The sequence below is a fragment of the Lemur catta genome, chromosome 3, assembly GCF_020740605.2.
Source record: "Lemur catta isolate mLemCat1 chromosome 3, mLemCat1.pri, whole genome shotgun sequence".
In the NCBI taxonomy this organism is placed as follows: Eukaryota; Metazoa; Chordata; class Mammalia; order Primates; family Lemuridae; genus Lemur; species Lemur catta.
In genome coordinates, this window is record NC_059130.1 from 86196636 (window position 1) to 86210217 (window position 13582).

Consider the following 13582-nt stretch of genomic DNA (forward strand, 5'->3'; position numbering starts at 1 on the left):
CTTCTTTTACTTAGAAATATGCATTTAAGTTTCCTCCATGTATTTTCATAGCTTGATAGCCCATTTCTTTTTAGCGCTGAATAATATTCCATTTTCTGAATGTATCATAGTTAATCCATTCATCTACTGAAAGACGTCTTGGTTGCTCCCAAGTTTTGGCAATTATGAACAAAGCTGCTATAAACATTTATGTGCAGGTTTTTCTGTGGATATAAATTTTCCACCCAATTGGGTAAATATCAAGGAGTGCAATTGCTGGATTATATAGTAAGAGTATATTTAGTTTTGTAAGAAACTGTCACACTGTCTTGCAAAGTGACTGTGGTATTTTGTAGTGCCACCAACAATGAATTGGAGTTCCTGTTGCTCCACATTCTCGCTAGCATTTGGTGTTGTCAGTATTTTGGCTTTTTGCCATTGTAATATGTGTATAGTGGTATCTCATTTCAATTTGTATTTGCCTAATGACATATGATATTGAACATCTTTTTATATACTTATTTTTCCATCTGTATGTCTTCTTCGGTGAGATGTCTGTTCACATAATTGCCCATTTTTTAAATCGGGTTGTTCATTTTCTTATTGTTGAATTTAAAGTGTTCTTTGTATATTTTGGATAACAGGCCTTTATCAGATATGTCTTTTCCAGTCTGTGGCTTGTCTTCTGACTCTCCTTACAGGGGCTTTTACAGATAAATTGTTAATTTTAACGAAGTCCAGCTTATGAAATATCTTTTTCATGGATTATGCCTTTGGTGTTGAATGTAAAAAGTCATCACCAAACCAGTGTCACCTAGATTTTCACCTGTTATCTTTTGTTTTATGGTTTTGTGTTCTACATTTAGGTCTATGATTCATTTTGAATTAATTTTGTGAGAGGTGTAAGCTCTGATTTACTTTTTTGCATGTGGATGTCCACTTGTTCAGTACCATTTGTTGAAGGGACTGTCTTTTTTCCATTGTATTGCCTTTGCTCCTTCCTTTATCTTAGGTGCTCTGGAGTGTGATTATGATATGCATAGGTGTTGTAAGTTTGTTTTCATTTGTTTTGTTTGTATTTGTCCTGCTTGGTGTTCTCTGAGCTTCCTGGATCTGTGATTTGTCATCTGACATTAACTTGGAGAACTTCTCAGTCATTGTTGTTTCAAATATTTCTTCTGTTCCTTTTCTGTTTCTTCTCCTCTTGGTATTTCCATTACACAGGTTTATACCTTTTGTCATTGTCTCACTGTTCTTGGATATTCTATTCTGTCTTTTTCATTCTTTTTTTTTCTGTTTGATTTTCAGTTTTTAAAGTTTCTATTGACATATCCCAAAGCTCAGAGATTCTTTCCTCAACTGTGTCTAATCTACTAATAAGCCCATCAAAGGCGATCTTTATTTCTGTTATAGTATTTTTGATCTCTAGCATTTCTTTAAAAATTAAAAAAATTTTTTTAGAGACAGGGTCTCACTTTGTCACCCAAGCTGGAGTCCAGTGGCATGATCATTGCTCACTATAACCTCAAACCCCTGAGCTCAAGTGATCTTGCTGCTCAGCCTCTCAAGTAGCTAGGACTATAGATGTGCCCCACCACACCCAGCTAATTTCTTTTTATTTTTTTTTTTTAGAGATTTTTTTTCTGTCTGTGTCGCCCAGGCTGGTCTCAAACTGCTGGCCTCAAGTGATCCTCCTGCTTTTGTCTCCCAAAGTGCTAGGATTACAGGTGTGAGCCACTGTGGCTGACCCCAGCATTTCTTTTTGATTCTTTCTTAGAGTTTGTCTCTGCTTACAATACCTATCTGTTCTTGCTTGTTGTCTACTTTTTCTGTTAGAGACCTTAGCACATTATAGTTATTTTAAAGTCTTGGTCTGATAATTCTGACATTCCTGCCATGTCTTACTCTCATTGTGATGTTTCTCTACCTCTTCAAACTGTATTTTTTTTTGTGTGTGTGTGTCTTCTAATATGCCTTGTATAATAATTTTTTTGTTATAAGCCAGTCGTGATGTACTGGGTAAAAGAACTGTAGCAAATAGGACTTTAATAACATGTTAGTAAGATGTCGCAGGAGGGGAAGCATTCTATAGTCCTATGCTTAGGTCTCAGTCTTTCAGTTAGCCTGTGCCCCTGGACTGCGAACTTCACAAGTGTTTTTCAATTTTCCCCCCTTTTAGGTGACACAGGATGGCTAGAGAAGGCTGGATTTGGGGGGTTTCCTTTCTCCCAGGTCAGTTTAGGCTCTGATAAAACTCTAGTAGGATAGGCTCTGGCAAAATAATTTCTCTTGAGGGCATGCCTTGTTGAGGACAGAATGCTCTGGCATGTTTCAAAATAGCTATTTTCCCCCTCCCCTTGCTGGAAGCATGAGGGGATTTTCCTCCAGTCTTCACGGTGAGAACCTGGTAGAGCTCCAGAAGGGAAATCTCACAAAAATGTTGGTGCATTCCCCTAAGACTCAGACCCCTGGAGTTCCCAACTTTCAGACTTGTCTGCATTGAGCCCCTAGCAAATCATCAATTATAGTAGAGGTTTCCCTACCCTGGCACTGGTTCCCACATAGGCTTCTGTTTGTGGGTCCCTGTCCTAGCAAGTTGTGAATTTCTGCATCTGCCTTCTATCTGTTCAATTCTGGGGGCAACAATTTTCCTTTTGACCACAGTTCTCATTGCCAACCAGGGGAGCTCACCCAAGCATCGGTGTCCAGGGTTTTTATCGATGGTTGATCACATAGACTTCACTGACATTCTCATGTGACTGACCTTCAGTCTCCAACCCCTTTAGATGTTAAACTGATGCTGCAGGTCCTAAGGTCCCCACCATAACTCACATTGTTAGCATAAACTGATATGGCCCAAGGCCTTAGGTAAACTAGGACACTCTTAACAGGCAAGACATTCCTGAGGCTCAGGAGTTATTTCCCAGGAGCCAGGCAAAGGTTAAACCTTTCTTTGAAATTTATAGGACTGGAACAACTCAGATCTGCTGAGTTAATATTTTATTGTGCACCATTTTAGTGGACTAAAGTAAAAGCAGCATATGATTTCTCATTAAACCTAGAAAAAAAATCTGATAAAATTAAACATCCATTTATATTTTATTTTATTATTTTTAAAAAAATCTTTCTTTTCCTACTTCTAGGTATCTGAAGGAACCATTTATATTTTTAAAAGAAAATCTTCAAGAAAACTAGGAATAAGAGGAAGCTTTATTACTTGAAAAAATTATACACATAGCTCATAGAAAAATTATATACATAGCCCTATAAACTCAGTGGAGAAATTAGTCCTGGGCAATATAAGTCAAGAAAAAAAAAAAGCATAGTAAGATAGAAAGAGAATGTACTAAACTCATCATATGCAGATATGATCAATTACAAACAAAATCCAATCCATTATCTGAACCAACAGATGAACTATTATAAATTACTATAATTAATACAAGAGTTCAGACAGGGGACAGGTTACAAGATCAATTTATAAAAATTAGGAGCGTTTTTCAACACTAGCCATAACCAACCAAAAAGGTAATAGACAACAAGATATCACTCAAATTATAATGGAAACTGCAAAGATCTAAGAATTAACGTAGACTGCACATGCCTTTATTTCAAAGCTATAAAAACTGGATTGAAAGATATAAAGGAAAATTTGAGTAGTGGGAAAAATATACCATGATTGGAGTGTCTATTTCAAGATCTCAATTATTCCCAAATTAATCCATAAATTTATAAATTCAATGTTCTGCCAAATAAATTCTAGCAGAAAAACTTAACAGGAGTTTTTCAAATTATACAGAAAACAGAAACTGTTAAAAAGATAAATCAATTTTGAAAAATAACCGCACAAAGAAATACAACAAAACCAGAGTAATTAAAAAAATAACATGGTAGTGGCACAGGGAAGAATAGGGAGCTGAATAAAAAGATTATCTATCAAACGATCAATCTGTCTGAGCTGATATATGGAGATGACACCACAGCTTAGTGAGGAAAAGATGAAGTAGTGGGAAAACTGGTTCACTATTATGGAAAAAAATACAGCTGGAGACTTACATGGTAAACTCCAAATGGACTGATGACCTAAAAATGGAGCGTCTGGGTTGCTGAACACATGGAAGTGCCAGAGCGTGGCGCCCCAGGGAGTCCACGGAAGCTCTAAGCCCCACCCTGTGCATCTCTTCCTCTGGCTTTTTCTGAGTTTTATCTTTTGTAATAAACCAGTAAATGTAAAGCAAATACCTAAAAATATAAAAAGTAAAGCTAATAGAAGAAAATAATAGAGAATAACTCTGTCAACATGGGGCTTTTAAATAAAGACCTGAAAAGCACAAATCAGAAAGGAAAAAAATGGATGGATTTTACTAAATCAAAATTAAGGATTTCTGTGAAAGAAAAAAGAAAAACCAACAAGGACATTATACATAGAGCTAACCAATAGATACAGATTGGTTTATGATATCTGTAAAGTCAGGCTATTAACCTTCGTCAATTTTTGTTCCAAGGCAAAGGAGGGTTACATAAATTATGTAGTGTAGTTGCAGGTAGTTCTCAGGTGTGAATTCATGGTGGTGGCCCTGGAGGACTGAGGTTTGGAGAGCACTGAGCTATTGCAAGCCTCCTTGTCTGCTCCGTAATCAGTAAGGAGCAAGAGTGAGCACTCTGGTGAGAGCCCTGGGCCTGAACTGAAAGGTTTAACTGCTTGTTTTGAAAAAAAGTATACATATGCAGTATACATGTATAGTTTTATTATCACTTTTACTGATATAAGGGATGCATAGTAAACAATTTATAAATAACAATAAAATGTACAATATTCTTTACTGTAAATTCTATTCAATTGATTCTCATAGAATGCTTTAACTGATGTTTGCCAAATGCTTGTTGTTGCCCACTTATGTTAGCAATTTATGAACAATGATAGTTTGGACGTGAATGTTGGTTACTATTTTTCTTTAAGTTAAGGAGTGAGATGAAAATGAAAAACATATGTCAAAATTTCATTCGTTTGTGATTTAACTTGTTTTTAATATAGTACTCAAAGAATACAGCCTCAATTTTTTATGATATTCATAATATTGCTAGTACAGATACAACACATGCTTTTATATTTAATTTGGATTATTAACATTTTCTACATCACCATCTTAAATCTAGATCAGGAAGGGGATTGGCAAACTACAGCTTATGGGCCAAATCTGGCCTTTGGCCTTTTTTTTTTTTAAGACAGGGCTCCGTCTGTTGCCTGAGCTCGAGTGCAGTGAGTGGCATCATCATAGCTCACTGTAATCTCAAACTCCTGGGCTCAAGCTATCCTCCCCCCTGAGCCACCCAAGTACCTGGGACTACAGGTGTGCGTCACCACGTCTGGCTAATTTTTGGGTTTTTTCGATTCTTTAGTTGAAACAGCAGAAGTTATGATTTATTGTATACTTGTTACACTCGTTCACAACTGAGAAAAGAACTAGTCAAGAGTGTCAGGGGCAGGACGAAGGGCCAATAGGGACTGTTTTGGTATGAGCGAGGTGGGTCTCTCAGAGCTGGTCTTGGTGATCAGATGGCGATGAAGTTCTAGATCCACTGAGAGGCAAGTTCTAGACAGTAGCATGCAGTTCAGCAACTTGCACCAGCGTCCCCAGACTCTGGAATTCCATGTTTCTCCTCTATGGCCTTCACGTGTGCACAAGCAAGTGGTTTACTGGAACCTCTGCCTCATCTTTCTTCTTTTGCGAGTCAGCCTGTGCATTTGCTTCTTCCTCCACTTGGCTCTCATGGCGAGGAGGTTTCTAGAAAGATGGTGTTAAGGCCAAGAGCCTGGCTACTTTTTAAATTTTTCATTTTTAAATTTTGTAGTGGCAGGGTCTTGCTACATTGGTCAGGCTGATTTTGAACTCTTGGTCTCAAGTGATCCTCCCACCTCAGCCTCCCAAAATGCTAGGCTTACACGTGTGAGTGAATGAGCCCGCCCTATTTTTGTAAATAAAGTTTAACTGGAACACAGCCTGCCTGTTCATTTATATTTTGTCTGTGTCTGCTTTTGTGCTGTAACAGCAGAGTTGAATAGTTGCAAAAGACTGTATGGTCCACAAAGCTGAAAATATTTATTATTCTGGTCTTTACAGAAAATATTTCCCAGCCTTGGTATAGACAATTAATATAACAATAAATTGGCTGGAGTGGTAGTTCACACCTATAATCCCAGCACTTTGGGAGGCCAAGGGCTGAGGTGGGAAGACGCCTTGAGCCCAGGAGTTGGAGGTTGCAGTGAACTATGATTGTGCCACTGTGCTCCAGCCTGGGTGACAGAGTGAGACCTTGTTTCTAATAAATAAATAACAATAAATCACCCCCAGATATGTAGCATTTGCTAATTCCTGTAATGTAAATAATTCCACCATGGCCATATGATGTTACTGTACATGTGTTGTAAGAGATGCTTAACAGTACACCATACATGTAAAATAGACATAAATAATGTCAAGAGACTAGATAAAAGTAAAATGTAGAAAAATATTTAGGAAGTGATGCTCTGAATATTATTACCTCTGTTATTAATATATTTTATTATATTAATAAGTTGATATAATTTAACTTTTAATAATGACTGGATTTAATAGTAACAGGTCCCCAGAATGCCTGAAAACTTGACAAGGGCCCTCCTGAGCTGGTTTGAGCATGCTTCCGCACGCCACTGGCCCGACTCCGCCTAGCTGTGTGACCGAGGCGGAGACACCCTTTCCTTACGGGACAGACCCAGCAACGGAATACAGGCCAAGCTAAGGAAAGGGGCCCAGGCCAGGCTTCTCAACCTTACCTCCCAGGTACCTCTACCTACTGAGTATCTGGGGCTAGCTCATTGCAGTTTTCGAAGTTCTCTGAAATTTCCTGTTTTACTTACAAATTTTCATGACCAAATTTGGGTGGTGGTGGTGGGGCACATGTGAATTTTGTGTCCTGCTTGCTGCAGGATAGCTCTGGCCTACCCTGAGCAACTTGTTGCTCAGAATTGAGCCTATTCCAGTGTTTCCTTGCCTCACACATTGGGTTTAAACACCTTCAGCCCTTAACACCAGACACATAAAGAAAGGGAAAGAGGCCTGTTTGTTACAGTCTCCAAAGGAAAAAGATTGAGGCAGTTCCCACTGCCTATCGCACATCTGCCAGCCCTGGAGCCAGGGTGAGCTGCTCCCACAGTCCCAGCAGCCTCCTCCTTGGAGAAGGTGTCACTTATGTGGTGTGGGGGATGCTTCCTGAAGCATGGCTCAGCTCTCTGGTCGCCAGCTTTCCCCTATACGGATGGTCAGCATCACATGCATCATCTAGCCAAGGCTCATACCTTTTGGAGTGTCCCCTTCACCCTGTACCTACCCATCTGAGCAAGGCTTGTTCCTCAGCTTCCCTTCCCCCCCACCCCTGTTCTTCCCTCATTCTATCTAAGTGGAGTGGGATGGGTTCATCGTACCCTCAGAGGGTCCCACCTCAGCTTGAGATGTCAGGGAGTCATAATGACCAAATGTCAGTGTAGGCACTGGGGGACTCCCGATGCTTAGGAATGGTGGCAAACCCAGCGGTTAGAGCTGCCTTGGATCCTGCCTGGGTGACCTTCCTTTTTTTGAACCACAGACATAGTGCTGCTGTCAGGTTCTAAACCAGGCCTGGCCACCTGGCCCAAATATTGCCTCCCTTATTCCCGTGTGCAGCGCATGCTAAACTCTTGTTTTTTAGTTAACTGAGTTAGCTGCCTAGAGAAATGGAGGAAAAAACAAGCCGCTTCAGATTTAAGTTTTAAAGGCTCAGGTAGCGCCCTTAGGAGAACAGACTAGAAGGTTAATGAATAAGAGCTGAGGTTGAAAAAGATCCCACAGGCTGGGTGGTAAGAAGGAATTTGAGAAATGATGAGAGTGTAGATTTGGATGTTTCCCTGAAATAGGGTCCTGTGTCACCCCCCAGGACAAATCTTGTGGGCCCCAAGAGAAGAGAGGATCTAAGCCTTAATTCCCAGGTAGAGCCTCAGGAATTCCACCTCAAGGTGGAAAGGCCTTGAGGAGACAAAAATGGTCATGTGGTTTGTCTGGGCAAGCAGGGCTTAGCACAGCAGAGATTTACCACAACTCAAGTTAGTGGGGAACCAGAGAATGAGTCCTACCAGCCCATGAGACCTGGAAATGGCAGAAGCACTGCTGGGATCGAAGAGGCTATGCTGAGGGAGTAGGAATATATCCTCAACGGTCCTCCAAATGAGGGGGCCATGAGTGACCCAGGGATGTCCAAGTAGAGAGAAGATACCGAGGACCAAATGGGCCTCACCTAAAACTTTGGCCACTTAAGAACTTAGATATGAACCCAAGGAAAGGAGAGGACCCTGAATTGTGTGAGATTAGGTTTCCATCAAGTTAGCATGATAAATTCTAGAAATATAAATTGACTAACAGACGGACCAGGAGTGAAGGATGAGGGAATGAAGCGGGGAAAGAGAGAGAGCTAAGACAAAGACATAGCATCAAGATGCCACTTCTGCAGACGTCTGAGAAACTGTGTAACGTGGATCTCAGGACCATCTGCCTAGAGGAAAAGTGAGAAACATGTACCCATGGGCTCCTATTCTCCATCAGTCAAGTTTGCCCCATGGGTTGTTAACTCCCCCACGCTTCCAGGGTACATGTGTGGACACCAGGAGGGTTCCAGTGGAGAGGCCCTGAGATGATGTACCGTCAGGCAGCCCCTGTGAGAAGCTGGTCAGAGCCTACAGAGAACCGGTCATGGCACAGGTGACCGGAAAACAACACGGTGAGGCCAAAAAGATCTGAAGTGGTGCATGAGTGTTGTCTGATGCTATCTACATGTGTGTTTGTGCCTTGTAGTATATCAGCTCCCACTCTATAATATGATGACTCCACTTTTGTGCTATGAAGATATCCTCACTGCTTCCCTAAGAGAAGGAACAAGCCTAATATCTCAGAGCCCCTTTCATGGCAGAGGCTGGCCTCAATCTGCAAAGAATTGGTGTGAAAAGGTTATCAAAACAAATTATATTTCCTACTGCTGCAAGGGGTGCCAAGGCCAAAATTAATATGCATCATTTCCCTCCTCCAATACCTGTCCTAGATTTCCCTCACCCTCAGCCAGCACTTTGGATTGATTTAGACCTTTGTCCATGAGTGATTTGAGCCCTTAGATGCCCTTGTCAGGTTATAGTTGCTGCAATTGCCCATTTACCATTATCAGTGGGTGTGGAAGTCCCAGGAGATGCCCAGTGAATCCCCTAAATTACAGACATAATTCCCCCCAACTTCTTAAAGTAATTAGGGTTGATGATCCCCACCTGTAGCACTCCTTTTTTTACCTGCTGGTACCCTGGCACAGGAGCCAAAAATGCCTAGGAGGTAGTTACAGCCTCCAATTCAGTGGAACTGTCAGTGGAGTAGAAGTGTTCTCTCTGCTTTTCCCCTGTCCCCAGGAACCAGGATCTCTAACCCAAGCAGAACTTAAGCTGGTGAGGTAGGAAGCACAAATTCCATGAGTGGGCTTCACTGAAAGTGATAGTAAGAAGTGCTGCCCCTTGGTTTGCAGATCCATGTATGCTGGGTATTTAGAACAAAGCACCATTATGAATAATTTATAAACCATTGGTTTAGTGCATGTACTACATGCTGGAGGACAATGCCCCAGTCCCCTGAGTGTTTTCCTCAAGCTGGGGCCTTAGCTGTGGCTTTAACAAGCCACCCCACCATTCTATTATGCCGTCTACTTCTGGGTGACTGAGTTACATGGTAAGACCAGTGGATCCCACGGTCATGTATCCCTGCTGCACATTCTTTACAATTAAATTGGTCAGATGTAAAGTCTTTCCAATTGGCCACAAGGGCCCAGTATGGTGAGGCCAAAGTCACAGGTTCCATCTTGAGTGAACTGTGAAGCAAAAACTTGTTCACTTCGTATTGGCCTTCAGTGGGCAGTTACTGTGTGCCCGCGGCCCTGCGCTGGGGGCCGGGGACCCAGTCATTCCCGGTCCGTGCCCTCAAAGTGCTCCAGGCTGGCAAAGATGGGCAAACAAAAACAATTCGCGGTGAGGACTGCCGCAGTAGAGGCAAACCCGGGAAACCACGGGAGCAAAGGAAGCCCTCGGAGGCAAAGGCTGGCTTCCCACAGGAGGTGGGAATCGTCCCCAAGGTCTGAGGGATGTGCAGGCGTCAACCAGGCGAAGGCAGGAGGCAGGGCACAGGGTTTCTCGCCAGGTCCACTCGGTGAAACCCCGCTGTCGCTTCCTGGGCCCCGACGTATCTGAGGTGGCTCAGACGCCGCGGAGGACGCAGCGCGTGGCCCACCCCTGCCAGCCCCCCCAGCCCCCAGGGAGCGCAGGCGGGAGTGGGCGGCAAATCGCCTCCGACTCGGGTGCGCGTCGGCACGGCCGTCATCCTGCCCCCGACCGCTCGTTCCCAAGCACGGAGCGTAACCGACTCAAGCACTCCCTCACCGGCTGCACTTTAACCGCCGGAAGAAACGGGGGGATTGATGACCCGGGTGACACTTTTTCCCTTTTCACTGCCGTCTTTCATGACCCTGTTTTATGTTTCCGTACGAAAAGAGGTATAAACAAACACTAAGAAAAGCCCAGACCCCAGAGAATTCTCTGCGCCTCCGGGGGCCGGGCGGGCGCAGGCGGCCTCGCACAGCGACCCGCCATTCCGCCCGCCGCGCCTGTCTCTTTAAGAACCCGAGGCCCGGGCGCGCTGGCGCCAAAGGTCCCACCTACTCCCGAGGCCGAGGCGGGAGGGTCGCTTCAACTCGCCTGAGGTGGAGATGGCTGCGAGCGGTGACAGCGCCACTGCACTCCAGCCGGAGCGACTGAGAAAGACACCCCCTCCTAAAGAACCCCAACACCTAAAACCGCGAGGCTCACCCCGCGGGGGGCGGACCGGGCAGGGCCCTGGGCGCCGCCGCCCGCACTCCGGGAGCGCCTTCTCCGGGAGCGGCGGCCTCTTTAAGAAGGCGGGGCTCTGCCCGGAGGAGGCGGAGAAGTCCCGCCCCCCGGATCTCCGGCTTCCGGCAACTCGGCTGGACCGAACCTGCGGGGAGCGTCCAGGGCTCGAGCCTTCCCGGACCCGCTGGAAGCCGAGCCCCTCAAGGTGAGGCGGCCACAGTTGCGGGGCCAGTCTGGGACTGAAGGGGCGCAGGGTCTCCTGCCCGCCCGGGCCGCTGCGGCCCAGCTCCTCTCCCCAAACACTGCTTCTGCTGCGCCGTGTCCCAGGCTGCAGGGTCGCCAACACTCCAGCGCCTACTAAACTAATTGCCCGGCTCTGCGCTAAGCGTCTCACACGCACTGTCTCATTTAATGGCCCCACACTGTGTGAGTAGGTACCATTATGAACCCATTTTACAGATGAGGAAACTGAGGCCCCGAGGAGCGCATATACAGCAGAGAAGCAGCAGAATCGAGAATCAAACCCAGGTCTGTCTGATCCCAGAGCCTGTGCCCTTAACCACTGGCTGGGCTGAACTGCCTTTGTTCTTCGCTGCCCCCATCACCTCTCTCAAACCTCAGCCTCTCCTTCCTCATCCTTCAATCTCCAGGTTGCGCCTGGTCTTTAAACGTTCACACAGTGAGTGCGATTGATTGGAACCTCTGGACCCATGGGGTTAGTTTCTTTACAACAGTTTTAATATCATCTGATGCTTAGTGGTTATCTTTGTATAAACCTATCAAACCCCACTGAAAAAGGAGGCAAGGAAAAGCAGTACCATTTCTAACACTGAAATAAGATTTGTTTGTGGATATTTTATTCTGTTATCCTATTATGCTTACTTATTTTTTCGTTTTAGACCCCTGCAAAGTTTCTTCCTCATAATTGGGAGAAGACCCACTGGCTGAATGGCAGCTGTAGATGACTTGCAGTTTGAAGGTACATCAGTTGGGTGCCCACCTTTGTCTTTATGATACTGTTTCCGCAGTCACAGCAACATATTTTCATTGCTGTCCTGCCTTCTCCATTAAAGAATATTATTTCAAACATGTTGGTGAAAGACTGGCCACACCCATATTTTTCCTGTTTGTCCACACTAGCTGTTCTTTTTTTTGCCAAATAATCCTTCAGACTGGTAACGGGTATCATAAATTTAGTACAGTGATTACAGAAAATGTTTATACGGTTCCTGCTTTAGTTGAGCACCTACTTTATGCTTAGAACTGTAATGGATACTACAGATAAAAAGATGAGGAAGTTTATACACTGGTGGAGTAGATAAAAGTGTAAAAAGATAATTAGGAAATGCGATCAGATCATTCTTTCATTGAATAAATAAGTATCTCATGAGTGTGACCATGAACCAGACAATTGTCCTATCAGGGATAGAACAGTGAACAAAACAGTTTCTGTCTGTCTCTCTTTTTCTCCCTCTCTTTCATTCTTTCTTTTTTTTGTTTAGACAGAGTCTTGCTCTGTTGCCCAGGCTGGAGTGCAACGGCATGAACATGGCTCACTGCAGCCCCTCTAACTCCTGGGCTCAAGCAATCCACCTGCCTTGGTCTCCCAAAGTGTTGGGATTACAGGTGTGAGCTATTGCGCCCAGCCCAAATAGTGTTTCTTCCCCATGAAGCTCTCAATCTCATTGGGGGGGGGACGTTCACATATTAAATGATCATTTAAATATATATAGCTATAATGATGCATACCAGAGTCTGGGAAGGGTAGCAGGGATGGGGAGAATAAAGTGGGTATGGTTAATGGGTGTAAAAATATAGTTTGATAGATAGGATGAACAATATTTGGTAGCACAACAAAGGGACTGTAATCAACAAGTTAGGGTACACTTTAAAATAACTAAAAGAATAGAATTAGAATGTTCTTAACACAAAGAAATGATATATGCCTGAGGTGATGGATACCCCAATTACTCTGATTTGATTAATCTATATTGTATGCCTGTATCAAAATATCACATGTATCCTATAAAGTTATATAATTATCATGTACCCATAATAATTAAAATTTTAAAAATTAAAAAAATAAAATGCCAGAAATAAACGACTCATAAGTTTTTTAAAAAGAGAAATATATACCTATTATGCAAGCTATAAAAATGCTGGAGGAAAAGTTCAGGGTGATATTAGTACTTATAACCCAGAACCTGATGTAGACTAAGGATTGAAATGCTTATTTGTTTTATAAACACTTACATAGCACTTACTATATGTCAGGCACTGTTCTAAGTGCTTTATAAATAACTCACTTAATCCTTATATCAACTTTATGAAATAGTTATTTTATTCTCCCTGTTTAACTAAGAAGGAGACACACACACAAAAATTAAATGATTTGCCTAATGGTCACACAGTAAGTGTTAAAGCCAGGATTTGAACCCAGGCAGTCTGGTGTCACAGCATATGTTGTCTAATATCTGAGGAAAAGATATGATGTTTAGAGAGAAATTTACTTTATTGGCAAGTACTGTCAGCTCCATCTTCAAAATTCATCTAGTGTCTGACCACTTCTCACCACCTTCACCACTCTTCCTACCATGTTCAAGGTCGCCATCACCTTTTGTCTGAATTATAGCCCTTTCTTCCTACTAGTCTTCCTGCTTCCTTCCTTACCCCTCTACAGCC

General features: G+C 43.2%; 1 protein-coding gene and 1 long non-coding RNA gene across 4 annotated transcripts in view; both read left to right on the forward strand.

The window, feature by feature from the left end:
- Positions 1-6601: 6601 nt before the first annotated feature.
- On the forward strand, positions 6602-10619 carry LOC123635628. Its single transcript, XR_006734179.1, has 3 exons — positions 6602-6800; positions 8634-8766; positions 10565-10619. It is a non-coding gene; the product is annotated as an uncharacterized LOC123635628 (long non-coding RNA).
- A 377-nt stretch (positions 10620-10996) lies between these two features.
- YIPF1 (Yip1 domain family member 1) overlaps positions 10997-13582 on the forward strand; it is a 35793-nt gene continuing 33207 nt past the window's right edge. The window contains exons 1-3 of one of the 3 annotated variants that reach the window (XM_045547972.1): positions 11000-11105; positions 11360-11428; positions 11800-11879. In XM_045547972.1, the coding sequence (XP_045403928.1) occupies positions 11849-11879 (31 nt within the window). In that variant the 5' untranslated portion in view covers positions 11000-11105; positions 11360-11428; positions 11800-11848. Of the gene's footprint in view, positions 11106-11359; positions 11429-11799; positions 11880-13582 lie in introns of all 3 variants that reach the window. The other 2 variants (XM_045547970.1, XM_045547971.1) reach the window with 2 other exon arrangements.